The sequence below is a fragment of the Prionailurus viverrinus genome, chromosome X, assembly GCF_022837055.1.
Source record: "Prionailurus viverrinus isolate Anna chromosome X, UM_Priviv_1.0, whole genome shotgun sequence".
Classification (NCBI taxonomy): Eukaryota; Metazoa; Chordata; class Mammalia; order Carnivora; family Felidae; genus Prionailurus; species Prionailurus viverrinus.
This window is the reverse complement of record NC_062579.1, coordinates 91,689,286-91,716,341: the sequence shown is the minus strand read 5'-3', so window position 1 is coordinate 91,716,341 and position 27,056 is coordinate 91,689,286. Positions and strand designations below refer to the sequence as shown.

Here is a 27,056-nt window from a genome sequence, read left to right as displayed (position 1 = left end):
TTTCGTGGCGATCGCTTTCTTGTGTTAACTTGATGACTGTAAAAATATTAATGACTTCCATAGGTTCACTTGTAACCCTGGTCCCCCTAACCCTATTTTTCCTATATAAGGTCATAAGTTCCTCAACCAAAAATTCTCCTTCCGCGAGGGTTCTGAGGAACCTTACCCAGGCAGCTAGAGAGGTACTATTGTACTTCAAAGTGCATGTGACAGCCTTTCTGTCTTCCTCCCCATCTGATCCCCCGCCCCTTGTCCCCCCCCCCCCCCCCCCGCCATTCCCCTTCCCCACCTACTTTCATTTCCTGCTGTCATTTGTTCTTCCGCCTGTCCTTCCATCAGTCCTTCCTCCTCTGCATCTCCGCCCTTCAGGGATGGGGCACTGAGGGCTGTGGCTGAGGCTGGACGGACCCCAGCTACACGGTGGCTCGTGTCAGGCACAGGTCAGCCAGCCCCGTGCCCAGCCCCATCCCTCTCCTGCGTTGGTGTGTTCATTTCACAGCCATCCTTACCGTCTCCATCAGTCACTAACTCATATTTCCAGTCCCAGAGGGTCCTGCCTCCCATCCAGTGCCAGCCCATCTCTTCACTGTTGTGTGCCCTCAGGTGAACTGCCCTCACCTCAGCCGTGGATTCTGCACGCCTCGCATCCGGGGCAACACCTGCTTCTGCTGTGATCTCTACAACTGTGGCAAGTAAGTGCTGAGCGCCCCGGCACAGGAACGATGGTTTGACCACAGTGGGCACTAGGAGGGCTGAGGCGGGGCGGGGGGTGGGGGGAGCGCAAGGGCACACGGTAGGGATCAGAGAAATGGAAGATGTTGGTCTGTCAACAGATTTCAGCTAGTAAGCATCACCTCCCTTATCCGTGCCAGGCATCACGCTAAGTGCTTTGGAATACTTGATCTCATTTTGTTCTTACCTGTGATGTATGTAGGATTATTCTCTCCATTTTACAGATGGTGAGAGTGAGGCTCAGAGGAGGCAGACACCTGGCCCAAGGTCACCCAGAACTTGAAAACAGTAGAGGTAGAGTTCAAACCCAGTTCTGTCTTAAGTCCAAGTTCAACAACATTCAACAAATAGTTACTGAGCACTTTCTCTGGGCTTGGGCCTGTTCTAGACACTGCTGACTCAGCAGCAAACAAAATAAAAGTCCTTGCCCTTATGAAGCTTGTATTTTAATAGAGAAGACAGTCAATAATACATGGATATAAAATATGCCAGGTGGTGATCAGAGCTCTGAGAAAAAAACGAAGCAGGAGAGGTAGATAGGTAGGTGAGGGTGAGGGTGCTGTGTGAGACAGAGGAGCCAGGGAAGGTCTTTTTGAGGAGGCGACATTTGTGCAGAGACCGGAACAAAGCGAGAGAGCAACCCAAGTAGATACCTGGGGAAAGAGTGTTTTCAAGCAGCAAGAACAGCAAGTGCAAAGGCCCTGAGGCAGGAGCAGGCTCAGTGCTAGTCTTGTTTCGTCACTCGGCTCTCTGCCCTCTAATTGCAAAAACGTCACTTATTCTTTTTTTCAAAACATATTTAGGGGTGCCTGGGTGGCTCGGTCAGTTGAGCATCTGACATCAGCTCAGGTCATGATCTCACAGTTCATCGAGTTCTAGCCCTGCATCAGGCTCTGTGCTAACAGCTCAGGGCCTGGTGCCTGCTTCCGATTCTATGTCTCCCTCTCTCTCTGCCCTCCCCCTCTTGCGTTCTCTCTCTCTCTTTCTCAAAAATAAATAAACATTAAAATAATTAAAAAAAACATATTTAGGTGGTGGGAATACAGAGTCTATACCTCTGAGGAACTCACAGACTCGTAGGGAAGACAGACATGAGAACAATTGATTACATACAACAGAGTGTGATAGGTACAGTGGGGACCAGTGGATATACTGGGGACCCTGATGACCCAAATGACTGAAAGTCAGAGCTTCTGGGGGAGTGTCAAGGAGGAGGTGACATGGGAGCTGAAATGTAAAGGGGAGGGAAGGAGTTGGGAAAGAAACCAGAAGGGGGTAGAGGTGGGGAAGGTATTCCCAGCAATTGTGGGGGTGGGGAGAGTTCTACAGGGGGTAGGAGGTAAGGGCGGAGCTGTAGTCAGAAGCCAGATCATGGAGGGCTCACTGGCCACAGGAGTGACTTTGGACTTGACCCCATAAGCCACTGAATGGTATTGCATGAAAGATGGAGTGCTGAGGGCCTGGAGACAGAGGGGGAAGGGAGGAGTTGGCAGAGGGGGCCCGGAGGGAGCTGGATCCAGAGGAGTCAGGTGGATGCAGCATCCTCCAGACCCCCACCCCCTACTCTTGGTATTGGGGGGCCCATTTCTGCCGTTTGAGGATTAAGAGCTGACTGACTGGAGGTAGGGCGGAGAGGTGGGGAGACTGGCACCAGCCTTTTACCTTCTTCCCTTGCACCAGCCTCATTTCGTTCAAAGGTTTGGCGGCGGAGGAAGAGAAACTTAAAGACTCAAATGAGGTTTGGGGATTATCTGGGAGGTTCAATTATTCATGTTGTAATAATAACTAACACTTGTAAAGGACTTCCCTCCTCAGCAGCAGTGATGGCTATAATTATACTTCCTGAGCTCATCCTTCCAAAAATGATCAAAGGAATGTAAAATAGGTCCTAGGGGAATTGGGGTTATTTTGCTATCTTTCCTTTGGCCTCCCCTGATGCCCCCCTCCCTGCCGCTGTCCTTCCTTCTCCTTTTCCCCCCTCCTTCGCCCAGCTCGCTGCTCTCCTCCCTCCTCTGGCCTGCCCCCTCTCCTTTCTCACTTCCTGGCCTCCTGGTGGGGGGTGCTGGGAGCAGGCTCACACCTGCGGGCCCAGGATGGAGAGGAGCGGAGGCCCCCTGGGAGGCTGCGAAGCGATTCCTGGCAGGCGCGCCTTTCTCTCTGAATTTAGGTGTGTTTCTGGAAAAGGTTTGAATAAACTAAATCCTACTTTAAATTCCATTCAGTTGAGTCCTTAGGTGCATTTTTTTTTCAAAAGTGGAGACTAAGCCCAGTTTATCTTCCTGTCAATCTGAACTTCATAATAACTGACTTTCTTACTTTTTTAAGAAAATATTTCTTTTATGTTTGAGAGAGAGAGAGAGAGCTTGAGCAGGGAAGGGGCAGAGGTGGGGGGGACAGAGGATCCGAAGCGGGCTCTGGGCTGACAGCAGCGAGCCCGACGTGGGGCTCAAACTCACAAACTGAGTAAGTAGATTGTGACCTGAGCCAAAGTCAGATGCTTAACGGACTGAGCCACCCAGGCGCCCCTGACTTTCTTACTTTCTTAAAGCAAGTTATGCAGTATTGTCTTCAAGGCTCTCAAGGAACTTTATGAGGAGTGGTGCTAAACTCTGGGTTCTCTGGAGGCAGGGACCATGACTTCATCTTATCTCTATCCCTGGTCCCTGGCACAGGACCGGGCATGAGTAAAGGCCTAATGAAACAGGAGTGACATTTGTTGGAAAGTACCAAAAAGAAGAACGCCCTTTTCACCAGGAAGATAAAATATTGAACTAGGCAACGAAGAGGGGTCACGGGGACGTGGTCCTTAAGCCTGGAAATGGTTTTCGCCTACCTGGGGCCCGGACCCCAGCCCCGGGCATCAGTCAAGGCCCTGTCTGTCTGTGGTGCTAAGTTTCCAAGGGCAAAGCCACCAGGAAAAGACTTTACTGAACTTTCCATCAGGAAACAGTCCCACTAGGGTCATAAACCAGGGCCACGAGACTTAAGAGGTAAATGATCCTACAATAGAGGGAAAAGGTTTTCCTTGACCTGAGGCTTTTTCCAGCCAGCGCCAAAGAGACCTGAACTCCAGGCCTAAATATAGCTAGCAGCAAGCATTTGGAGAGATGCGGGGACTTTAATTTTGCAGAGCCTGTATTTGTTTTCCTCACACAAAACCTATTTTTAATCAATTGCCAGCTCCTCCAGTCCATTTCCTGGAAAGGAGGCCAAGAAAAAAAAAAGTGGGAACAAAAACATCAGGCAGTCATTTGTACAGTGCTATGGAAACAGAGTTTCTACTGTCCCCTCAAACCCACAGACCTTCTTTGACGTCAAGGCAGTCAGGTTTTAATACCAAACATAGATGATTCCATTTAGCCTTATGCAGGAAGGTGGCTTTCTCTAGGACACAGCTCTTCAGCAGCTGCCTTTCAGAGCACTTCGCTTAGCTTTGGAGAGGTCAAGTCAATATCACTGGTTCTCAGTGTGTAACCTAAAGGAAATGCAAGGAAATGGGGGTGGTTTGGTGAACTGCTTCAGCTGGCAATAACATGGAAGAAGACAGCTTACTTTCATTCATTCCCCCGCTTCAACAAAGTTGTATTGAGCCCCTACTATGTGCCAGGGACTGTTCGAGAAGAATAGGTATGGGGAAAGCATAATCTTACCCTTCAGGAACTCGGCTTACCAGAGGGGCTGGGGGGAGGGCAGCTTAGACCCATACACAGAATACATGCAGTGAGAGATGCACAAGCTTGTCCATTGGCATTGCCCGTCCACCGAGAGTTGGTGGATGGTTCCAGGTGCCTATGGAAGAGCAGAAGGAGGCCCTTCTGCTTTAGCCAAGATCTGTTGCCTCCTGCTTTGTTAAATGGGGATGGAAACAGAGAGGTTATCTTTTTCTCCAGGCACACCCAGCAAGTTGAGAGCAAGAGGGTGAAAGCCCATATTGGGCAATCAACCTCATGATCAATGCCACAATCAGGCTTTGAACTCAGTTACTCATTCACAGACATTTATTGATGACTTGCAGTGTTTCTGCCACTGTGCTAGACAGGGAGGGAGACACAAAAGAAGTGTAAGAGATGCCCCTCGCCCTCAAGAGGTTACAATCAAGACGGAGGCGCTACGTCTACCTTGGTTGTAGCTTCAGCACCCAGCACCGTACTCGGCGCTGAGTAGGCTGTCAATAAACATTAGACGAAGTGACTAACTGAATTATTGACATACGCAAAGTGCCAAACTAAGAGGAACAGATTGTCTGAGGCTATGGGAGTCCAGGGGAAAAGCTAATGAATGGGCACCGGAGTCCTTGAAGAAGACTCTAGAGACATGGCTGTAGAAGCTTTGAGCAGTGGGAAAGGCTAGGACAGGCAGAGAACAGAAGGCAGTACCTTCCGTGCAGGGAGACAAATCTGAGCACAGGTTCGGAAGAAGTACCCAGTATGGCCAGTTTGGGGTTTCTCAGGGCTCTGGCCTAGCTGGAGACTGGACTCCATTTTGGAGCCGGATTGTGGCCAACTGAGGCATTTGGATCCTTCTTCCTGAAGGTAATGGGGAGCCATGGGAGGATTTTGATTAAATGAATGATTTAGTTTTAAGAATGTTTGAGGAAGCTTAATGAAGCAGTGGTAGGGTCTGGTAGGCAGGCCTCGCAGGCATGGACGCTGAACCAAGTGGAATCATGAATCTCCAACAGCAACAAACCGCATGAATTTGTTAAACCCTGAACCAGACCTAAATATTAATGTTCTTTTGCTTCATGGTTAAGTAAAAAAAAAAAAAAAAATTTCAATAGCTGCCGAACCTGCTCAAACTGGAACCAAACATACAGTATCTAAAATAATTGAGTATTTTTAAACAGACTGGTACCCTGCGCACCATGGTGTGGTCTGTGCCTTTAAAGGGTCAATGCTTGGGGCGCCTGGGTGGCGCAGTCGGTTAAGCGTCCGACTTCAGCCAGGTCACGATCTTGTGGTCCGTGAGTTCGAGCCCCGCGTCGGGCTCTGGGCTGACAGCTCAGAGCCTGGAGCCTGTTTCCGATTCTGTGTCTCCCTCTCTCTCTCTGCCCCTCCCCCGTTCCTGCTCTGTCTCTCTCTGTCCCAAAAAATAAATAAGCGTTGAAAAAAAAATTTTTTTTTAAAAAATAAAGGGTCAATGCTTTTATTTTTTTCATTTTCAAAAACAGCTTATTTTTGAGAGAGAGACAGAGAGACAGAGAGAGAGCGCACGCGTATGGGGGAGGGGCAAAGAGCGAGAGGGAGACACAGAATCCAAAGCAGGCTCCAGGCTCTGAACTGTCAGCACAGAGCTTGTCGTGGGGCTTGAACCCAGAACCCATGAACTGCGAGATCATGACCTGAGCCGAAGTCGGACGCTTAACCCACTGAGCCACCCAGGCGCCCCAAGGTGTCAATGCTTTTAAGAACAAGATTCAGGGGCGCCTGGGTGGCTCAGTCGGTTAAGCGTCCGACTTCAGCTCCGCTCATGATCTCATGGTCCGTGAGTTCGAGCCCCACATCGGGCTCTGTGCTGACAGCTCAGAGCCTGGAGCTTGCTTTGGATTTCAGGTCTCCCTCTCTCTCTGCCCCTCCCCCACTTGCACTCTGTGTGTGTGTGTCTCTCTCTCTCTCAAAAATGAGATAAAAACATTTAAGACTTTTTTTTTTTTTTTTAATTTTTTTTTTTCAACATTTATTTATTTTTGGGACAGAGAGAGACAGAGCATGAACGGGGGAGGGTCAGAGAGAGAGGGAGACACAGAATCGGAAACAGGCTCCAGGCTCTGAGCCATCAGCCCAGAGCCTGACGCGGGGCTCGAACTCACGGGCCGCGAGATCGTGACCTGGCTGAAGTCGGACGCTTAACCGACTGCGCCACCCAGGTGCCCCTTAAGACTTTTTTTAAAAAAAGAACAAGATTCAAAGATTCCTTGCTAGAGGCTGTCTCTTAGAAGGGAAAAACAACAACAAAGCTACATGTTTTGTGGGGGGCTCTTATTATGTGCTGGAGTGCTGCTTTCTTGCATTGTCTCCTGAAATCCCCCAGGTTAAGAAAGTTGCTCAGCAAATAAGGGACAGAGCTGGGACCCAGATGCAGTTCGACTCCAGAGTGCTGCCTGTCTGTGCGCACTCCCAGCCCAGCCTGCCCTCCTTGTGTTGGGAGGTAGACAAAGATCATTCAGGAAAGTCAGAAGCTCACTGTCAAGCCCTCCAACCCCACACTCACCCTTACTCACAGGCCTGCCTTTTTACAGCTCTTGTACGGCTATGCCTTTTCGTGGCAGTAAGCAATTTTCTTCTCACTGCATAAATCTCTTTATTAATATATGATACTGATGAGAGTAATGCTTTAAAATCCCAATAAACATGGGATATGTTAATATTTTATATCCGAAGCGAGAATTTTTTTTAAAGGATAATGAAATATGTCTTCTTTCTTGATCCCTCTTTAATGGATCATTTCTTCATCCAGTGTCTAATGTCCTGGGTGCCAATGTTATGGTTCATGGTTTTCTTCTAGGTTCAGTGAAGAATAAAAGATATGTGCAAGTAATCTGAAAAAATGTAGCATGAAATATAAATCTGATTTTTCGATTATAATTCATAATGATAGAGTAACAGAATTCAACAATGATTTATGTCAGTGGGGCTCCGTTTTGATTTTGAGAGGCAGGAAATTGTCATGGTAAAGTATAAACTCAAGGCCAGCGTGTCTGGGTTCAAAGCTCACCTCCACTACTTAATTAATTTATTTCTCTGCTTTGATTTTCTCATCTGTAGGTAACAGGGATAAAAATAGCCCCTACCACATAGGGTTATTCTAAAGATTAAGTGAGTTCGTGTTTGCACACTGCTTCGAATAGTACCAGGTGGGGGTGTCTGGGTGGCTCAATCAGTTAAGCGTCTGTCTCTTGATTTCAGCTCAAGTCACGATCTCATGGTGGGATCGAGCCCCGGTCAGGCTCTGTGCTGACAGTGTGGAGCCTGCTTGAGATTCTCTCTCTCTCCTTCTCTCTCTGCCCTCTGCCGCTTGCATGCATGCACTCTTTCTCTCTCAAAATCAATAAATAAATTCAAAAACAAAGAATAGTACCAGGTAATAGTAAGTACTCTATAGAACTTTTTGTTATTATAATTGCATTAGTTTTTCAAAATCACAGATTTGACCTACATCTATGATTGGAGATAGCTATACATATTCTTACTTAATATCAGAAAGAAAATATTCTACCTGCCAAGAGTAATAATTACTTGGGAGTTACTGTGTTCCCTGATGTATGCAGAGAGCCACTGGTAGTGGGATTAAGCTTTCTGTGTGTCCGCCTTGCTTGTGGGTGGTCTCCAGTTATAGTCCTGAAAATACTGAAATCTGGTTCAAATTCGGACGAATTAAGACACCTTTAAAATTTCAGTATGGAAGCTTACTATTTAAAACCGTGGGTTTCACGGCGCCTGGCTGGCTCAGTCGGGTGGAGCATGTGACTCTTGGTCTCAGGGTTGTGACTTGGAGCCCCACGTTGGGGGCAGAGTTTACCTAACACATAAAAAATAAATAAAACAGTGGCTTTCAAACATCAGCGAGCTCATGAACACAGATTCCCGAGGCTCACCCTAAGATTTTCTGCCGGATTCTGTGGGACTGGGGCTGGGCCTAGCAACCTGTGTGTTAAAGCATCTGTTTCTCGAAGACACATGCGCACACAGACACGCAAACAGCACGCTGATACACAGGCAGGCACATGCACACACAAACACACCAATGGTTCTGATGCAGTTTGTCCCGTAACCACACTGATTTCAGTTCCTCAGAAAAACACTGATTTTAAAGGATCCTGAGATAAAATAAAATCACCTGTAAAGTTTAAAAGTCTTTTCTTGTGTGAATAATCCCTCCCTGATTGCCTTTGGAGGTTAACCTTTCATTTTTGTCCTTTTTCACATCCAGTGTTCTTACAACAGGGGAGTCACACGTAATAACCATCCTGATGCCAGGGCACTTGGTTGTGATTTTAAGAACCACAATGTTGGAGATTCATTAGCGATTCCAGCGGCCAAGTTATAAACTAGTCTGCAACATCCCAGAAGACAGGAACTTTCACTTAATCAATTCAACACAGATTTATGTAGCACCCACTAGGTGTCAGGGAGAGCAGCAAACAAAAGGAACTGAGTCCCTGCCATCACGGAGCTCACATTCAAGTTGAAGAGACAGACAGTAATGAGTGAGTGCTAGAGAGCAGCTCAAGAAGGCTAACGTGTCAGCTCTGCCTGCCATAATAAAATACCATAGACTAGGCGGCTTAAACAACAGACATTCACTCTCGCATAGACCTGGAAGCTCGGGGTCTGAGATCAGGGAGCCAGCATGGCCGGGTTCTGGTGGGGGCTCTCTTCCTGGCTTGCAGATGGCCACCTTCTCACTGTGTCCTCACGCAGCCTTTCCTCAGCGCCTACAGATGGAGAGAACTTGCTCTCTCTGTCTCTTCCTTTTTATAAAACCATCAGTCCTATCGGATTAAGGCTCTGCCCTTCTGACTTCATTTAACCTTAATTACTTCCGAAAAGCCCTGTGTCCAAATACAATCATTTTGGGAGTTAGGTGTTCAACTTAGGAATTTTGGAGGGGGATACATTTCAGTCTGTAGCAACTAATGTGATAGACAGTGACTGAGCTGAGCGGGGGTGTCTTTCGACAGAGTGGTCAGGGAAGGCCTCCACAAGGAGGTGAGATTCAGGTTTTGTGCAGCAACTTGGCTTTAATTCTTTACTGGGACATTGTTTTGTGTTTGTTGATGTTTTGTTTTGAAAGAGGAGAAACGGTGAAATCTTTGAAGCTTGAATTCAGATCCCAGCTTTTTCACTTATGACTCGGGCGAGTTCCTGACTTCTCTCTGCTTTAGTTTGTTCGTCAGGAAAATGGGAATGGTGATAGTACCTACCTCATAGAATATCATAAGGATTTGCAGTGCTGTCTAATAGAACCTTCTGCAGTGACAGAAATGTAATCCGCTCTGTCCAGAGCAGTAGCCAGCCACTAGTGTGGCTCTTAGAAGTGTAGCTAGGGGGCCCCTGGGCGGCTCAGTCGGTTAAGCCTCTGACTCTTGATTTCGGCTCAGGTCATGGTCTCAAAGTTTGTGCGATCGAGCTCTGCATTGGGCTCTGCGCTACAGCGAGGAGCCAACTTGGGATTCCCTGTCTCCCCGTCTCTTTGCCCCTCCCTCCATCTCAGAACTAAATAAATGAACGTTAAAAAAACGTTGTAAGAAGTGTGGCTATTGAGCACTTGAAATGTGGCTGGTGAGCCAGAAGAACTGAATTTTTAAATTTTTTTTTCATGTTTATTTATCTTTGAGAGAGAAAGAGACAGAGCTTGAGCGGGGGAGGGGCAGAGAGAGAGGGAGACACAGAATCCGAAGCAGGCTCCGGGCTCTGAGCTGTCAGCACAGAGCCCCATGCGGGGCTTGGACTCACGAACTGTAAGCTCAGGACCTGAGCGGAAGTCAGACGCTTTACCAACTGAGGCCCCCGGGTGCCCCTGAATTTTTTGTTTTACTTAATTTTAACTCATTTGCATTTCAACAGTGACTAATAGCTACTGTCTTAGACAGCACAGATTTAATGAATTCACGTATGTAAAATGCTTAGCGCTGTGCCTGGCACGTAGTAAACGTGAATGTGCGCTGTCTAGGATTCGTGTCGGTGACGGCAACAAGTGTTTGTCTGGTAGGTAGGAGGTGAGTTTTTCAATTTATTTTTTGCCTAAGCAGCACTCGCACTTCGATTTATTACGGTGCCTTGCTCCCCAGTGCGTTCATGGCTATGACGTCCCTTACCATAGCTCCCCACCTATTCACCTGTCTTTTCGCTGAGCTGCATAGTAGCCAAAGCCCTAGGGGACAGCCTGCTCCCGGGAGACTGACGGGTGTGTGCTTCTCCCTGTCCAGCCGGGTGGAGATCACCGGTGGGTACTACGAATACATCGACGTCAGCAGCTGCCAGGACATCATCCACCTCTACCACCTGCTCTGGTCCGCCACCATCCTCAACATCGTCGGCCTGTTCCTGGGCATCATCACTGCCGCTGTTCTTGGAGGCTTTAAGGACATGGTAAGGAAGGAAGCGGCTTCTCATCCCAGAGGCCCCTGTCAGGGGCCAGGGTGGAGGCTAGGAGGTTGGAGGCAAGGGGGACCCACGTTTCAAAGGGAGGACTCCGAAGCAATTGCTTCAAGGATATAGCTGCCTTCAAACATCTCAAACTGAAGGAGACAGGCGATGTCATTAGTGGGCAAAAATTTCTTGTTAACATGAGTTGCCTGTGTTCTTGAGGTACATTCTGGGGGCGGGGATGAAGAGCCAGTGTCCTCAATTCTCCCATTCATGCTGGTTATATAAACACAGCCTTTCATGCTCACGCCCCCCCCCCCACACACACACAAACACACACTTTTAGTAGAAACCTTTCTGGGCAGTTTTTCCCCTAACTGACTTCGGGAGAAATAGAAGCAAAGAGGTTTTTAGCTCAGGTAAGAGTAATGCTGGTCTCCCCGTCCCCAGGAATTTCATCCTGGAGTTTCTCCAGAAAGAGCATCTGGGCTCTTCTCTCTCCATCTGAAGGGCCACCCCTGGGCTAAGCTGCTTGCCGGGTCTTGTCCTCAACCTCAGCCTCCCCAAGTTCCTTATCCTCCCTCTCAACTCCTTTCCATATTTGTGTGTGTGTGCGTGCGTGTGTGTGCACGCGCGCGCACGCGCCAAGTCACAGGGGACTCAACACTCAGTAAGTTCCCTGTAATAGTGGGCTTCCTCCCTCCTTTGCTTTTAAAGCATTACTAAGCATTTATTTGCTTATTTAACAAACTTTGATCTCTAATTATGGAGAGAATAGTTTTAGAGCTATGGTTGTCAACCTGGCTTCCTTTTAGAATAGAATCACCTGAGGAGCTCAAGAAGCCCAGATGCCTGGGGGTGCCTGTGTGCACCCGGGTGGCTCAGGTGGTTAAACATCAAACTCTTGATCTCGGCTCAGGTCATGATCTCACAGTTTGTTGGTTCAAGCCCCACATCGGGCTCTGCGTTGATGGTACGGAGCCTGCTTGAGATTCTGTCTCTCCTCTCTGCCCTTCCCCTGCTTGTTCTCTGTCTCTCAATCTCTCTCAGAATTAAAAAAAAAAAAACACAAAATTTTAAAAAATAGCTTAGATGCCTGGACCTCTCCACCAAAGATTCTAATTGGTCTAAACTGAAGCCCAGCCATCAATATTTTAAAAATTTGTTAATGTTTATTTATTTTTGAGAGAGAGTGCACAGGCAGGGGAAGGGCAGAGAGAGAGGGAGACACAGAATCCGAAGCAGGCTCCGGGCTCTGAGCTGTCAGCCCAGAGTTTAATGCGGGGCTTGAACCCACGAACCGTGAGATCATGACCTGAGCCGAAGTCGGACACTCAACTTACTGAGCCACCCAGGCGCCCCAAGCATCAATATATTTTTTTAATGTTTATTTTTGAGACACAGAGAGAGTGTGAGCCAGAGAGGGGTAGAAAAAGAGGGAGAGAGGGGTCCCAAGCAGTCTCCTCTCTATCAGCACACAGAGCCCGATGTGGGGCTTGAACTTATGAACCATGAAGTAATGCCCTGAGCTGAAACCAAGAGTCAGAGGCTTAACTGAGCCGCCCAGGCGCCCCAGGCCTCAGTGTGTTTTAAAAATTCCACAGGTGGGGCGCCTGGGTGGCGCAGTCGGTTAAGCGTCCGACTTCAGCCAGGTCACGATCTCGCGGTCCGTGAGCTCGAGCCCCGCGTCGGGCTCTGGGCTGATGGCTCAGAGCCTGGAGCCTGTTTCAGATTCTGTGTCTCCCTCTCTCTGCCCCTCCCCCGTTCATGCTCTGTCTCTCTCTGTCCCAAAAATAAATAAACGTTGAAAAAAAAATTTAAAAAATTCCACAGGTGGTTCTGCTCCGCAGCCAGGATTGAGTGCCTCTGCTTTAAAGAAGCGTCCCACATATGTTTAGGGAATTATTTTGTGCTTAAAAGGGTTCTCCTTTGACCCCAGAAATGAGTCAGATAGCCCCTAAGCCCCTGGGTGTTTCTGTCCCATTCTGGGGTCCCTGAGGAACCGGAACCTGAAAGATAGTTTGTAATTTGACCTTGGCCTGTCAAAAGGCTAAACAATGGAAAGGGAAAGGTAGGGTAAGATGGGGGGGGGGGGGGGGGAAGAAAACACTGCAGCAGAAGCAGGTTGACAGGAAGTTATTGAGTGTTCCCGCTGGTGAGTGGAAGTCAAGAGAATTCCATCCCTACTCACGTCCAGTCTGTCTGTCTGTCTGTCTCTTTTTTTCTCTCCCTCTCTCATACACGCATTTCTCATTCCCACACCCCGCCCCCCACTGGGGAATGCCCAAGCACTAAGGAGTGGGGGGCACACCAGCAGAGGTGCGACCCTCAGAGGGAGGAGGCCCTGTAGGTTTGGGCCTGAGGGAACTTTGGGGCGGGAGGGCTTCAGAAAAGCTGTTTGTGGGTTGAACAAAGGATGCTCTGTGTTCTTGGAGACCTTCCCCAGGGGGCCGGTGAAAGTGGAGGCGCTGAATAGAATGGGAGCCGCTCTTGCTGGAAGGGAAGCTCCGGGGGTCGGGGGTTCAGGAGATCGCACATCAGGATGGATGTTAAGGCTTATCTGGATCGTTCCTAGTGCTTTCAGACCCAGGGGGCCGAGCTACCCTGATGTGCAAATGCAGTGGGTGGTGGGCGACTACTCAGTAGGCTCCGTGGGGTCCCTGCAAGGAATCAGTGGGTCGTTGATGTACAGGTTTATTTTTGGACTCTTCATTTCACTGTGACCTTTGATCTTTAGGGGAAAGGGGGGTTTGTTGAGGGTCTGTCCTGACAGGTAGAATCACGAGCCTCTACTTTCTACAGAGGGCTTTTGCGCAATTAACTTCCTTCGCTCCTCCCCGCTATTACTACCTTATGAGGTAAGTATTACTGCCCCCATTTAACAGATGAGGAAATAGGCCAACCGAGGTCAAGTGACTTGCCCAGAACTAAATAGCAGAGCTGGGACTGGAGCCCAGGTTTGTCAGATGCCAGAGCTTTGCTCTTTCTACTGCGTCCCAGCTGCCCGGACCGACATTTGGATAGCCCTTTCCGGTTCTCCAAGTGTTTTACCACACATTACCTCCTTTGTTTAGTTGCTTTAATTTAGAACAATTAAAAGCGAGTTGTTTCCAACTGTCCGGAGCTTCTTTAAGAGGAAACGAGGAGGAGGGCAAGGGAAATACAAATGCCGGGCCTGGGAACTCAAATGGAGGACCAATGGGGAAAACGAAAGATGAAAGCCAAGATCAGGGGCAGGGCATCCGATTCATGAGATGGGAGAGTAAGTGGGAATGTTCAGATGGAGTGCCAAGAAGGAGCCATTACTTCGATCGCTTTATTTTTTTTAAGTTTATTTCTTTATTTTGAGAGAGGACAGGGGAGGGGCAGAGAGGGAGGGGGAGACAGAGAAGCTCAAGCAGGCTCCGCACTGTCATCGCAGAGCCTGATGCGGGGCTCAGGGAGATCATGACCTGAGCTGAAATCAAGAGTCGGACGCTTAACCGCTTAACTGACTGAACCACCCAGGTGCCCCACTTCAGTCACTCTGAGACGTGGTGTAGACAAACCTGGAACATCAACAGGTGAACCTCAATAAAATCCTCGACCTGGGTCCAAACGCAGTTGGTGACTTGTGGTGTGCCCCCCCCTGCCCCCGTGACTGGAATGCCCTGGGATCCGCAGGGAGGCCCAGGGGTGCTGGCTGGTGAAAGCCATTCCCAGGGAGTGAGGACAGGAGCCAAGGGCTAGCTGGCAGCTGTCAACGGGATTAGCCAGGAGCCGCCATTTGCAGAATGTGGTGCCTTGAGAGGAACAAGGATGTCTTCATTCCCTGACCAGAGGAGGCTTGGGGCAAAGGAGCTTTTTTTTTTTTTTTTTTAATGTTTTTAATTTATTTTTGAGAGAGAACAAGTGGGGGTCGGGGGCAGAGGGAGAGACACACACACAGAATCCAAAGCAGGCTCCAGGCTCTGAGCTGTCAGCACAGAGCCCGACATGGGGCTCGGACCCAGGAGCCTCGAGATCATGACCTGAGCGGAAGTCGGACGCTTAACCGACTGAGCCACCCAGGTGCCCCGGGGCAAAGGAGCTTTGAGAAATGTTTGATGAAGTGTTTGTTGACCAAAGATACAAGAATTTGAGATGAGTCTTTCAAAAGTGACTATATCTTGCCATTTTCTCCTAATTGGTGTCTATGGTTTGGAGTAAAGTGGGGAGGAATGAAAGTGGCCCTCTTTAAAAAGTCCACAATCATTGCCTCAGAATAAAGTCAGTTTTGTCCAGGCAAGATTGCTTTCACCATTTCCTGTGCTTCCTAGTAACCTTTTGTTTCCCCGGAGCTCAGAATGTTACTGATCAGTAATGGGGGTGTCATAACTTCCGAGCCCCAGAATTTTATTTATTTATTTTTTAAAGTTTATTTATTTTTGAGAAAGAAAGGGGAGAGAGAGAGCACACGCAGGTGGGGGAGGGTCCGAGAGAGAGAGGGAGAGAGAGAATCCCAGGCAGACTCCACATGGTCGGCGAGGGGCCCAAGGCAGGGCTGGAACTCACGAACCGCGAGATCATGACCTGAGCCGAAGTGGGTCGCTTAACCGACTGAGCCCCCCAGGTGCACCAGGAGCCCCAGAATTTTAACGGAAACACACACCATTCTCTCTGCACCCTCTACCCTTGACTCTCCTGTCTTCTGTGGCTTTCCTGGGCTTATTCAATCTTCCTCTTGTGTTGCTTTCTCTGTAATAGTGAACTTCCTTTCAGAGATTAGCCTGGGCCCCCAGCCTCGCTGAGCACACAACAATTTTTATAGATAACGTTTACATTGCGTGATTGTTTCTCTATAGCTAGGCTTAGTTTATTTGCATAGATGAACTGATTTCATCTTGCGAGAGCTGGAGGGCGTGTTTTTAACTAACAGAAGAAGGCCAAGGGAACATGACTTCTGGGACCTCCTCAGGGATGAGATTTCTTCTTAGAATTCTGGTGGCGAAGTCAAGGCGTTTCTGAGCACTCTTTCTCTAGAAAGCGAGCCAGCCCTTGGAGTTGGTCAAGGACCTCAGCCCCCTCCCACCCATGGGAGGGGCTGACAGGCATTTCTCTCTGCTTGTCCGTGAGCTGCATTGTGATGCCTGAGGTTTGTAGCTCTTCAAAGCTCCCAGAGATGTAAACAGTAACCCACTCCAAGGAAGAGAGCAGTAGAACTGTGTTGAAACTTGCTATAAGGGAAGAGTCCTCTGCCAACACCCCAACGTGGCTGCCCGTGGCCACTGCCAAAGCCTGCCCACACATTTTCATCGCTTGAGAGGAAGCGTCTGCTCTCCGTTCACGTGGAGTAGATACGTACCAGAACGAAGACACTGATTTTGCAGACAGCCCTTGGCTATCCACACGAATGGAAGCCGTGTCAATGCCATGGAACACGGGAAAAACATTTACCCCACGCCTTGACCCACGCGGCACATCAGGTCCTGCTTGGGACAGCCCTACTTGGGCACTAATGAGCTGTGACTTCCTTTAGCAGTGTTTCGGCCCTGTTGAGAGCAGGAACTCCCCATCCTGGACAAGATCAGCTTTAACCCTTGAAGGGCTACACGCACCATCATGTTATCAAAATGGCATTAAATTCTTTCAGCGCCGTTTTGTGTGCCAAAAACAAAAGGGGATCGATATACTCTGCTTGGTCCTTCATGGGTTTTTGTACTGCTAGGGTGTTGCCTTCCGCCGGCAGGGCCGGTGAGAAACACAGAAACACGTACCCTTCACGTGTGCATGAGAGCTCCTTAGCAAGCTTGCAACCTGCAGGAATCCTCACGACTTTTACAAATCCTTTGTCATTTGTCACATTTCTATCACAGCAAGCACAGTAGCCTGCTCAGCCTTGTCGATGTGACATGTTGTATTTTGGGCCTTATTCTTGTCTTTGTCTTTTTGGTTTTTGAAAACCACATAAATAAGTGATTTCAACTTTTCTATAGGTTTGGATGTTTCAAAATAATAAATTGGGGGGGGGATGACACAAGTAATATACTATAAAAAAAAATAGAAGGGTGCCTGGGTGGCTCAGTCGGTTAAGTGCCCGACTCTGGATTTCAGCTCAGGTCATGATCTCACGGTTCGTGAGCCTGCTTGGCTCCCAAAACCTGCTTGGGATTCTCTCTCCCTCTCTCTGCCCCTCCCCCGCTCATGATCTCAAGGGGGTGCACTCTCTCCCAAAATAAATAAATTTTTAAAAAACTCAAAAACAAATAGAGTGAAGGGTCCCCATATACCTCCTGATACTACTCCCCTCCCCAGAGATAACCATAGTTGACACTCTATTTTGAATCTTTCCAGATGAATTTCTTTTCATTTACAAATGCACATAGGTACATAGTTGTTTGGGTCTTTGTTTTTACATAAATTGGGAATCATGCTATATTAATATAATAGTGGCTTTTTGAAGACTTGTTTTTTTCTGAGCAGTTTTAGGTTCACAACAAAATTAAGAGGAAGGTCCTCCCTGCCCCCACCCCCCGCATAGCCTCCCCCATTAACTACATCCCCAGAAGAGTGGTACATTTGTTATCAAGGACGAACTTCCCTACATTGACAAGTCATTATCACCCAAAGCCCATAGTTTCCCTTAGGGTTCACTCTTGGCGTGGTAATGCTATGGGTTTGGACATACGTATAATGACATGTATCCATAATTGTAATATCATACAGACTGGCTTCACTGCCCTAAAAATCCTCTGTGCTCTGCCTATTTATCCCCCCAACCACAACCCCTGGCAACCACTGATCTTCCTACTGTGACCTTAGTTTTGCCAGTGACTTTTTAAAAAAATTTTTTGACGTTTGTTCATTTTTGAGAGGACAGAGTGCGAGTGGGGGAGGGGCAGAGAGAGAGGGAGACACAGCATCCGAAGCAGGCTCCAGGCTCCGAGCTGTCAGCACAGAGCCCGACGTGGGGCTCGAACTCACTAACTGTGAGATCATGACCTGAGCAAAAGTCAGAGGCTTAACCAACTGAGACACCCTAGGCGCCCCTGCCAGTGACTTTTTTTTAATGTTTATTTTTTATTTTTGAGAGAGAGAGAGAGAGAGAGTGTGCGCGCGTGCGCGCGCGCTAGTGGGGGAGGGGCATGGAGAGAGGGAGACACAGAATCCGAAGCAGGCTCCAGGCTCTGAGCTGTCAGCACAGAGCCTGACTCGGGGCTTGAACCCATGAATCTTGAGATCATGACCCGAGCTTAACCGACTGAGCCACTCAGGCGCCCCACCAGTGGTTTTTTTTGTTTTTTTTTTAATTTAACAATATACCCTGGACAACTTTCTCTGTCACTAAACATAGGTCCACATCATTGTCTGTTTATCAATAGCTGCATGTTATTCCACGGGCTAGATGTGCCAGTTTATTTAATCACTCTCCTGCTAACGAACGTTTATGTTGTTTCTAATTTGTGTTTTTCTACAGAACCCAACTCTGCCAGCACTGAACTGTTCTGTTGAAAATGCCCATCCAACTGTTTCTTACTATGCTCGTCCTCAAGTAGCATCGTATAATACCTACTACCATAGCCCTCCTCACCTGCCACCATACTCTGCGTATGACTTTCAGGTATGCTTGGAGAGAAAAAGAACTCTCCATTATTCTTGCTGCCGTTCATGCTCTCTTGTGGTCTCCCTGATTATGGAAGCTCCCTAATATGTACGAGGTAGTCGGGCTCTGACCCTGATGGCCTTCAGCAGCCTGTGGGGTACCAGCTTAAAGACAGCGGCAAGGTGAGATGGGAAAGACGGGGAGAGGAGGAGCTGGGATCAAGGTGTCTCAGATTGCCTTGACCGGCACCCAGGAGAAGATGATACTCATTAATGTGTCCATATGGACCCCGGTCCAGCCGCGCATGGCTCTTCTCATTCCTCTGCCAGATAGAGAGACCTAGTCTGTTCTTTAGCACAAGGGACTCTGGCCACACAAGGGATTGAATGAAATCTGTAATGAGGAAGAAGTTCCTTGTTTTTCTCCAGACTTCCTAACTAGGACTATACAGAGAAAGGTTTTGTTTTGGGGTTTTTTGTTGTTGTTGTTGTTGTTGTTGTTGTTTTAGTAACACTCCTCGCCCCTTTTTTGCCTTGTTATTACATGGGTCAGAAATAGAGTTACCAAATTTGCGCTTTCCCCTTTCCCATTTGAGCTGAGGCTAAGCACAGAAAAACAGAACCAAGAAAGGCACTTAATTAAAAGGGATTCATTATGTGCTGAGCACTGGACTAGGCACTTCAGGAAAACAAGCAAAATGGTCTTTTAAACATTTACAGTGATTGTAAACCCTTGACCATAGAAGAAGGGGATTACATTGAAATCTGGTTAATTAAAAATTTGAGGACCAAAGGAAATACCTTTGAAAGGAGAGAAGCCCGTAATGAATTTGCTTCCACTGACTAAGGGTCCCTGAATGCTCCAAGGGGACATAAAAGCATGAATGTTTGGGGGTGCTTCCAATTAAGCAGCCAGTTTGCAAATACAAAGCCCTCGGGCAACCTAATTTCAGCTTTCGATTAACAAAATAATTGAAACTAGAAAACCCCATTTTGTTGAATAAAGTGTACTTTTGTTTGGTTTAGATACTGTCGTGGGGGTCTAGGACTCTATTGCAATAGTAATAGATAATGTGAGCCTCGATGTGTTCGCTGTTACAAAACGCGGTACCAGAACAAGGTGGTGTCCCTTAAAGCTTGCGAAAAAAATTATGTTAGAACTTGTTCTAAAGCCTACAGTATTTACAGGTTAGACAACTGAGGGCACTTGTTACCCAGATAGGATACAGACTGGGAAACACAAATATGTTCAAAAAGGGCAGTGGGGCCCCTGGGTGGCTCAGTCGGTTAAGCGTCCAACTTGCGCTCGGGTCATGATCTCCAGGTTCATGAGTTTGAGCCCTGCATGGGGCTCTCTGCTGTCAGCACGGAGCCCGCTTCAGACCTTCAGTCTCCCTCTCTCTCTGCCCCTCCCCCGCTTGCGTGCACTTGCACTCTCTCTCTCAAAAATAAATAAACTTAAAAAAAATGTTAAGGGTATAGATCATTTCAGTAGTGATGGAGGCAAAAAGAGTCTTTTAAGAGAATACAGGGATGTGGACATTAACGCAGGAAGAAAAAGTAATAAAAAGTCATCCCAGGGGGTGCCCAGCTGCTCAGTCGGTACAGTGCGCAGGTCTTGATCCCAAGGTTGTGAGTTCAAGCCTCACGTTGGGCGTAGAGCATACTTTAAAAAAATAAAGTCATCCTGGCATAGAGGGGCCACAGACACATAAGTTCAGCCCAAGAGCCTGCCTCCATTTATTTTATATCAAGGTAAATTATGTTCATTACATTGACTTTAAGAATTTTCACTTTATAACGTACCCCTGAAGTAGGAACATTAATCTCCCTGGTTATGGTTGCTGCAAAAAAACAAAGAGAGAGAGAGAGAGAGAGAGAGAGAGAGAGAGAGAGATGGGAAGACTCTCTTTAGGGTATGGAGACATTTCTCTGTCCCTCCTTCCTTATTCAAATACTACCCCAGGGATGAAAACAAGATCGACAATGCCAGTGGTGACTCAGGCTGTTGGCTTCATTTCAATCAGGGTTTACTCTGTGTTCCCATGTGCCAGGCACTGTGCTAGGAGCTGTGGATATAAAGATTGATTGCATTAAGAGATCAGTTTTTGGGGGGGGCGCCTGGGTGGCTCAGTCTGTTAGGCGTCCGACTTCAACTCAGGTCATCATCTCGGGGTTCGTGAGTTCAAGCCCTGTGTCGGCCTCTTTGCTGATAGCGAGGAGGCTGGAGCCTGCTTCACATTCTGTGTCTCCCTCTCTCTCTGCCCCTCCCCTGCTCATGTTCCCTTGCTCTGAAAAATAAAATAAACATTTTTTTTAATCTTAAAAAAAAGAGATCAGTCTAGGGACTCGATGGGGGGGTCAGGGGACAGCAGTGGAGACAAAAAATGTAAATAGACTGTTACCCAGAGTGTGATGGAAACCCAGAAACAGGGTCCCTAACCCAGCGAAGGGATCCAAATCTAGCCACCTAAGCCAAACCTACACGTGGGCTTATAGCACAGACGTCAGGGATTTGTGGAAGCCTCTGCTTTTTTATTTTTAATTTTTTAAAGTTTATTTAATTATTTTTGACAGACAGAGAGAGCAAGCAGGGCAGGGGCAGAGAGAGAGAGGAAGAGAGAGAATTTCAAGCAGGCGCCACACTGTCAGCATGGAGCCTGATGTGGGGCTCGAACACACACACCGTGAGCTCATGACCTGAGCTGAAACCAAGAGTCGGACGCTTAACCGACTGAGCCACCCGGGCGCCCCACGAAGCCTCTGCTTTTTAGTAACAGCTCCTATTCATTGAGCACTGGTTATGCACCAAGCATTGTGTTGAGTGCTTTACAAGGGTCATCTTATTTAATCCTTTGAGGGAAAGACTTTTGTCATTACCAGTGTCTTGTCCTTGGAGTCTGACTCTACAATTGGCTTCAAGAATTCTTCGGAGAAGCTATATATCTGAGCACAGCATAGGTCTTTTCCCTGGTTAATTTTAGGATATTTATATTTTTTACTGACTTAAATTATGGGCTTCCTAATCATGACTCAGAAAGGGTCTCTAAAGAGTAAACTCTCTCTGATTAATTATGAAATTGCTCCTCCCTCCAGGGGCTGCTGGAATACCTCTTACACCTCTCTCAGTTCTTTTTCTAGATTTGAGCTGTCTTCGTGTTTCCTTTTTGGAGACCGTAGAGTTGTGTGGTGTGGGTTCTGAGTGATGTGTTTTTAAGCGATTTGTTTCTCTCTAGAACTTTTTAAAAAAATGATGGGGCACGTGGGTGGCTCAGTTGATTAAGTGTCCAACTGTGGCTCAGGTCATGATCTCACTGCTCATGGGTTCAAGTCCCGCCTAGGGTTCTGTGCTGACAGCTCAGAGCCTGGAGCCTGCTTCGGATTCTGTGTCTCCCTCTCTCTCTGTCCCTCCCCTACTCACTCTCTCTCTCTCAAAAAAAAGGAGACATTTTTAAAATGTTTATTTATTTATTTTAAGAAAGAAAGAGAGCGAGCAGGGGAGGGGCAGAGAGAGAGAATCCCAAGCAGGCTCCACACTGTCAGCGTATATCCCGACTTCGGGCTCAATCTCATGACCGTGAGATCATGACCTGAGCCGAGGTGGAGTCGGATGCTTAACCTACTGGGCCACCCAGGTGTCCCTCCCTCTAAAACTTAAATGGTGTGTTGGGATTGAGTTTTCTTTTGTTCACCAAGTTTAATTCCCTTATAGTTTCATAGGAGGAAATACCAGTCTCTACCCAGGAAGGCCAAGAGGATGGGGGAACATCTGCTTGGGCTCCCAGATAAATAGAAAGCAGCCAGCAAAACGCACACCGGCTCTGACGATAAAACCATCAGCAGCACGGACCCGCCCCTCCCCCCACCACACGCCAGAAAACCAGAGCTCCCTTCTGATCTTCTCAGATTGGAAAAGGGCCCAGAGTACAGCAGGAAAAGTGAACTTTCTAGACGTTTCTTCTGAATGACTTCCCTATTCTGGTCGTTTCCAAATAGGACTATATGTGACTTTGCGTTTGTTCCTTTTCACCCCAAGGCTGATGGAAGGGAGAGGAAAGAGACGCATAGGGTTTTGTTTTAACCCCTCAAAGTCATACCCTTATGAGGTGGCTGTCCAGTTAGAAAGCTTGGGAAACATTCCTTGTGGTCAGATGACTTCGCTCTGGTCGGATGGCCCCGAGGATGCTGTGAGTGCTGAGCTTGCAGAAGCAGGACTCTTGCAAACATTGGCCTCCAAGGTGTCCTTGCTGCTGCTTCTTTCCTCCTTCTCCCCCTCCTCCTCCTCCTCCTCCTCCTCCTCCTTCGTCTTCTTTTTGAGAGAGAGAGAGAGAGAGAGAGAGAGAAAGCATGAGCAGGGGAGGGGCAGGGAGAGAGAAGGAGAGAGAGGATCAAAAGCGGGCTCTGTGCTGACAGTTGCGAGTCTGATGAGGGGCTTAAACTCACGAACCCTGACATCATGACCTGAGCCGAAGTCGGACGCTCAACCGACTGAGCCACCCAGGCGCCCCTAAGTTGTCCTGGCTTCTAATGAACTCCCCATCCCCCAAGTCAGGAAGGATAGAAGTTGAAACTACCTTTGCCTCTTAGCTAATCTTCCTAATACTCACTTCTGTTGTCCGCCCCCCCCCCCACCCTAGTTCATTTCCCTACTACGCGTAACCTCAGTTTCAGCCAAGTAGTCCACATTCTATAGGGTGTAAAGCATCAGTTTCTACTCCTGCTGGGAAATTCAACCCAGCGTAGCTTTATGTAAACCCTTAAGGATTCCAGCCATACTTCCCAGTCTGGCCTACTGGGCCAGCCCCCCTGCTTCACTCTAACCGTGGACTGGTTCCTCTCCCGTCCACTTGTGTGTTGCCAAGTTTAGCCCAAAACAAAAGTCTCAGCCTGTGCAAAATGCAAATGCCTCTGTTTCTGCTCTTTATGAAATCACATGGGGGTCCATGAGATTTCATCTCAGCCACCAAACTGACCCACTAGAAATTGGGCCCGTTTAGTTTTTTATTTTGAGAGAGAGAGAGAGAGAGTGTGCAAGTGTGTGTGTGTGGGGGGAGAGACACAGAGAGACAGAGAGAGGGACAGAGAGAGAGAGACAGAATCTTAAGCAGGTTCCACACTCAGAGAGGAGCCCGATGTGGGGCTCGATCCCACAACCCCAGCATCACTACCTGAGCTGAAATCAAGAGTCGGACACTCAACTGACTGAGCCACCCAGGCACCCCAAAACTAGGCCCATTTGCTGAAAGGATTGCTTGGTCCGGGGGGAGGGGGGACAGCGTACGGCCCAGGTGGCCGAGAGCCTCAGAAGGTGGTAGCGGCTGCCACTCAACTGTTCTCTTTATTTCCCCTCTCCTACCAACTTTGTCCCTCTCTCTCTCTCTCTCTCTCTCTCTCTCTCTCTCTCTCATTTCTGACCCATCCCCGTTTTTCTTCCTCTTGCTTTTATCCACTCTTCTCTCCATCTCCCCTGGCCTCGCTTTCTGGGGCAGCAACAGAAACCTAGGGGGCATGTAAAGAATCAAGAAAGCCTGGATTTTACCCTGGGGACACAGCATCTTCCGCTGTGACCTTGGTCACCTGGCCCGGGGAACAGGGCTCTCTTCAGAGTCACTGCCTCCCAGTGCTCCCGAAGAGAGAGAAGCACTCGTGACAGAAGGGCACGCTCGCTCGTCCTGGAGAGTGTGGGTCCGCCACCCGGCAGACAGGGGGCAGGCTAGGGTGGGAGAGGAGAGCCGTGTGTGTGTCCTGACAGGGTGGCCCTCCTCTGGAAGCACCACCAGCCCGTGCCTCGCCTCCCCTGCTTCGGGAAGCTTGAATGCACCCACGTAGGCCCCGCAGTAGGCTATTTAGATGCTTTTCATGCTTTGTGGCTACAAGGGCTCAGAGCTCTGTTCTTCTGAGCTGCCCGTCCCATTAGTGGAGTCGACTCCTAGGCAGGAGCCCAAATGCACCAGGCCAGCTCCCCAGCTGCAACAGAGCCAAATCCTCCCCAAGGTGCCTGCCTGTTGCTAGGAAACGACGCGCTGGTACTGTGGGCCCCACCCCCAGCCCCAAGGGTGTGTGGACTGCAGCCAGTTAGCTCCCCAGTCCTCCCATGTTATCCTTAAGAAGACTCCCGGCGCCGCCGCCAAAGCCAAGCGAGAATCATCCCACCCCCGTCCGCTTGAATACTTCCCAGCCGCGAAAGTGAGAAGTGAAAACCAAAGGCTGTCGTGCCGCCCCCTTCCACTACCACCGCGTGCAACTGCCGCCCTCGGTGGCCTGTGCCTACCTCCCGGGACACAGCCGCCTCCTAGCCGCGCGGTGGGGAGCTTGCGCCTCCCGCCTGGGGCTGGCAGCGCCTAAAAGCGGCCTGTAGCGGCATCCAGAAGGGCAGAGGACCGCGTCCCCGTGCGTGGGGACTCTTGTCCCCGCTGGGTTTTGCCCTCCTCTCCGGCTGAGAGGACAGTGCTCTTGGTTGAAGATGAGGGAGGGGGGAAAGGAGAGAGTTCTGTAGCGCAGAATGGAAGACGAGGCAGTCACCATACGAATGTCTTGTTTTTTTTTTAAAGTTTATTTGTTTGGAAAGAGGGACAGGGCACACGGGTGGGAGAGGGGCAGAGACAGAGGGAGAGAGAGAGCATCCCAGGCAGCCTCCACGCTCAGCACAGAGCCCGACGCAGGGCTCCGAACCCACGAACTGTGAGATCATGACCTGAGCTGAAATCAAGAGTCAGGCCCTTGGGGCACCTGGGTGGCTCAGTCCGTTAAGCGTAGGACTTTGGCTCAGGTCATGATCTTGCGGTTTGTGAGTTCGAACCCTGTGTCCGACTCTGTGCTGACAGCTCAGAGCCTGGAGCCTGCTTCGGATTCTGTGTCCCCCTCTCTCTCTGCCCCTGCTTGCGCTCTCTCTCTCTCTCTCTCTCTCTCTCTCGAAAAATGAATAAACATTAAAAGAAGAAAAAATTTTAAAAAATAGATGCTTAGCCGGCTGAGCCACCCAGGTGCCCCAAGTTGTTTTGTCTTTAAAGGCTCTGCAGTTTCTATGACCTTTGACGTTCCTTCACTCAGGGTGAAATAATAGATGGGGTGGGGGAGGTGGAGGGAATAATGACACCTACATCTCTTGTCGGTCCCAGCGTTATGTGGACAGGTATTTCGGTGTCTCAAGCAACACCTAGAAACCTGGACATCCCTTTCTAAGGAGTGCAGGGGTGAGGACTGGGGATAAGGAGACTCACCCAGATGGTCTCAGGCTCCAGATATCTCATGTCAGCGGGGCGCCTCAGGGGCCCAGTCGGTTAAGCGTCTGACTCTTGATCTCCTCTCAGGTCATGATCTCACGGTTCGTCAGTTCGAGCCCCGAATCAGGCTCTGCGCTGAGAGTGCGGAGACTGCTTGGGATTCTGTCTCTCCATGTCTCTGCCCCTCACCTGCTTGTGCTCTCTGTCAAAATAAATAAATAAACTTTAAAAAAGAAAAAGAGGGGCGCCTGGGTGGCTCGGTCAGATGAGCATCCGACTTCAGCTCAGGTTATGATCTCGTGGTTCATGAGTTTTAGCCCCGCGTCGGGCCCTGTGCTGAGAGCTCAGAGCCTGGAGCCTGCTTCGGATTCTGGGTCTCCCTCGCTCTCTGCCCCTCCCCCACTCATGCTCTGTAGACACATAACATAATGTTTGTTAATGAATAAACATTAACAAAATTTTAAAAAAGAAATAAATAAAAAGAAATCTCATGTGGAGGCTGACTCTAGATTGCCCCAGGCCTGGAAAAATGACATGATCCACTCAGACTCTGGCCAGGTGAACAAAGTAAAGGAACGACCATCCCAAACTGCACTTGAACTCTTGAGAAATTTTGGTGTAAGTGGGTCTTTTTGTTTGTTTGTTTGTTGTTGTTTTTTTTTTTATAAATTTTTTTTCAATGTTTATTTATTTTTGGGACAGAGAGAGACAGAGCATGAACGGGGGAGGAGCAGAGAGAGAGGGAGACACAGAATCGGAAACAGGCTCCAGGCTCCGAGGCATCAGCCCAGAGCCTGACGAGGGGCTCGAACTCACAGACCGCGAGATTGTGACCTGGCTGAAGTCGGACGCTTAACCGACTGCGCCACCCAGGCGCCCCTGTTTGTTTGTTTTTAATACACCAGTTCCTCCTAGAGCTAAGCCGTGCCCGAAAACTGCAGTTCTCCACCCTGTCCACTGGTTTATTATGTGCACTCTTCCTGGGAGCCTAGAACTGGCCTCTGGCCTCCCACCATCCCTGTACCCGCCTCCGGCCTTCACGCCTCAGCCACGTCCCGCCGCTGGAGCAAGGCGGCGATACCTACAAGATGTGACTGTATTCTTTGAAAATGGATTTTATTTTTAAAACACATGCCAAGTTCATCTTCTGTAGTCCTGAGGTTACAGTCACTCATTCAACATTTATTGAGCACCTGCTACTTGCCAAGCACTGTTGTCAGCTCTGGGGGATACAGCAATGAACAAAACAGGCCAACTCTCCTTGAGCAGGAAAACCGTTCGGGTCAGGGGTCTATATATACATGGGCCAGGGAAAGAGAAGTAGCAAATGACTCCTCATGAGTTAATTCACTGTTTGTTTTTTTTTAACATTTATTCATTTTTGAGAATGAGAGAGACAGAGCATGAGCGGGGGAGGGGCAGAGAGCGAGGGAGACACAGAATCCGAAACAGG

At 48.7% G+C, this 27,056-nt stretch overlaps 1 protein-coding gene across 1 annotated transcript in view; it reads left to right on the top strand.

Moving 5' to 3' along the window:
- The window catches only part of TMEM255A (transmembrane protein 255A), a 57,286-nt gene that overhangs the window by 26,788 nt on the left and 3,442 nt on the right, over positions 1–27,056 (top strand). The window contains exons 6-8 of the mRNA XM_047843071.1: positions 604–692; positions 10,661–10,823; positions 18,256–18,399. Of these exons, the coding sequence (XP_047699027.1) occupies positions 604–692; positions 10,661–10,823; positions 18,256–18,399 (396 nt within the window). The remainder of the gene's footprint in view (positions 1–603; positions 693–10,660; positions 10,824–18,255; positions 18,400–27,056) is intronic.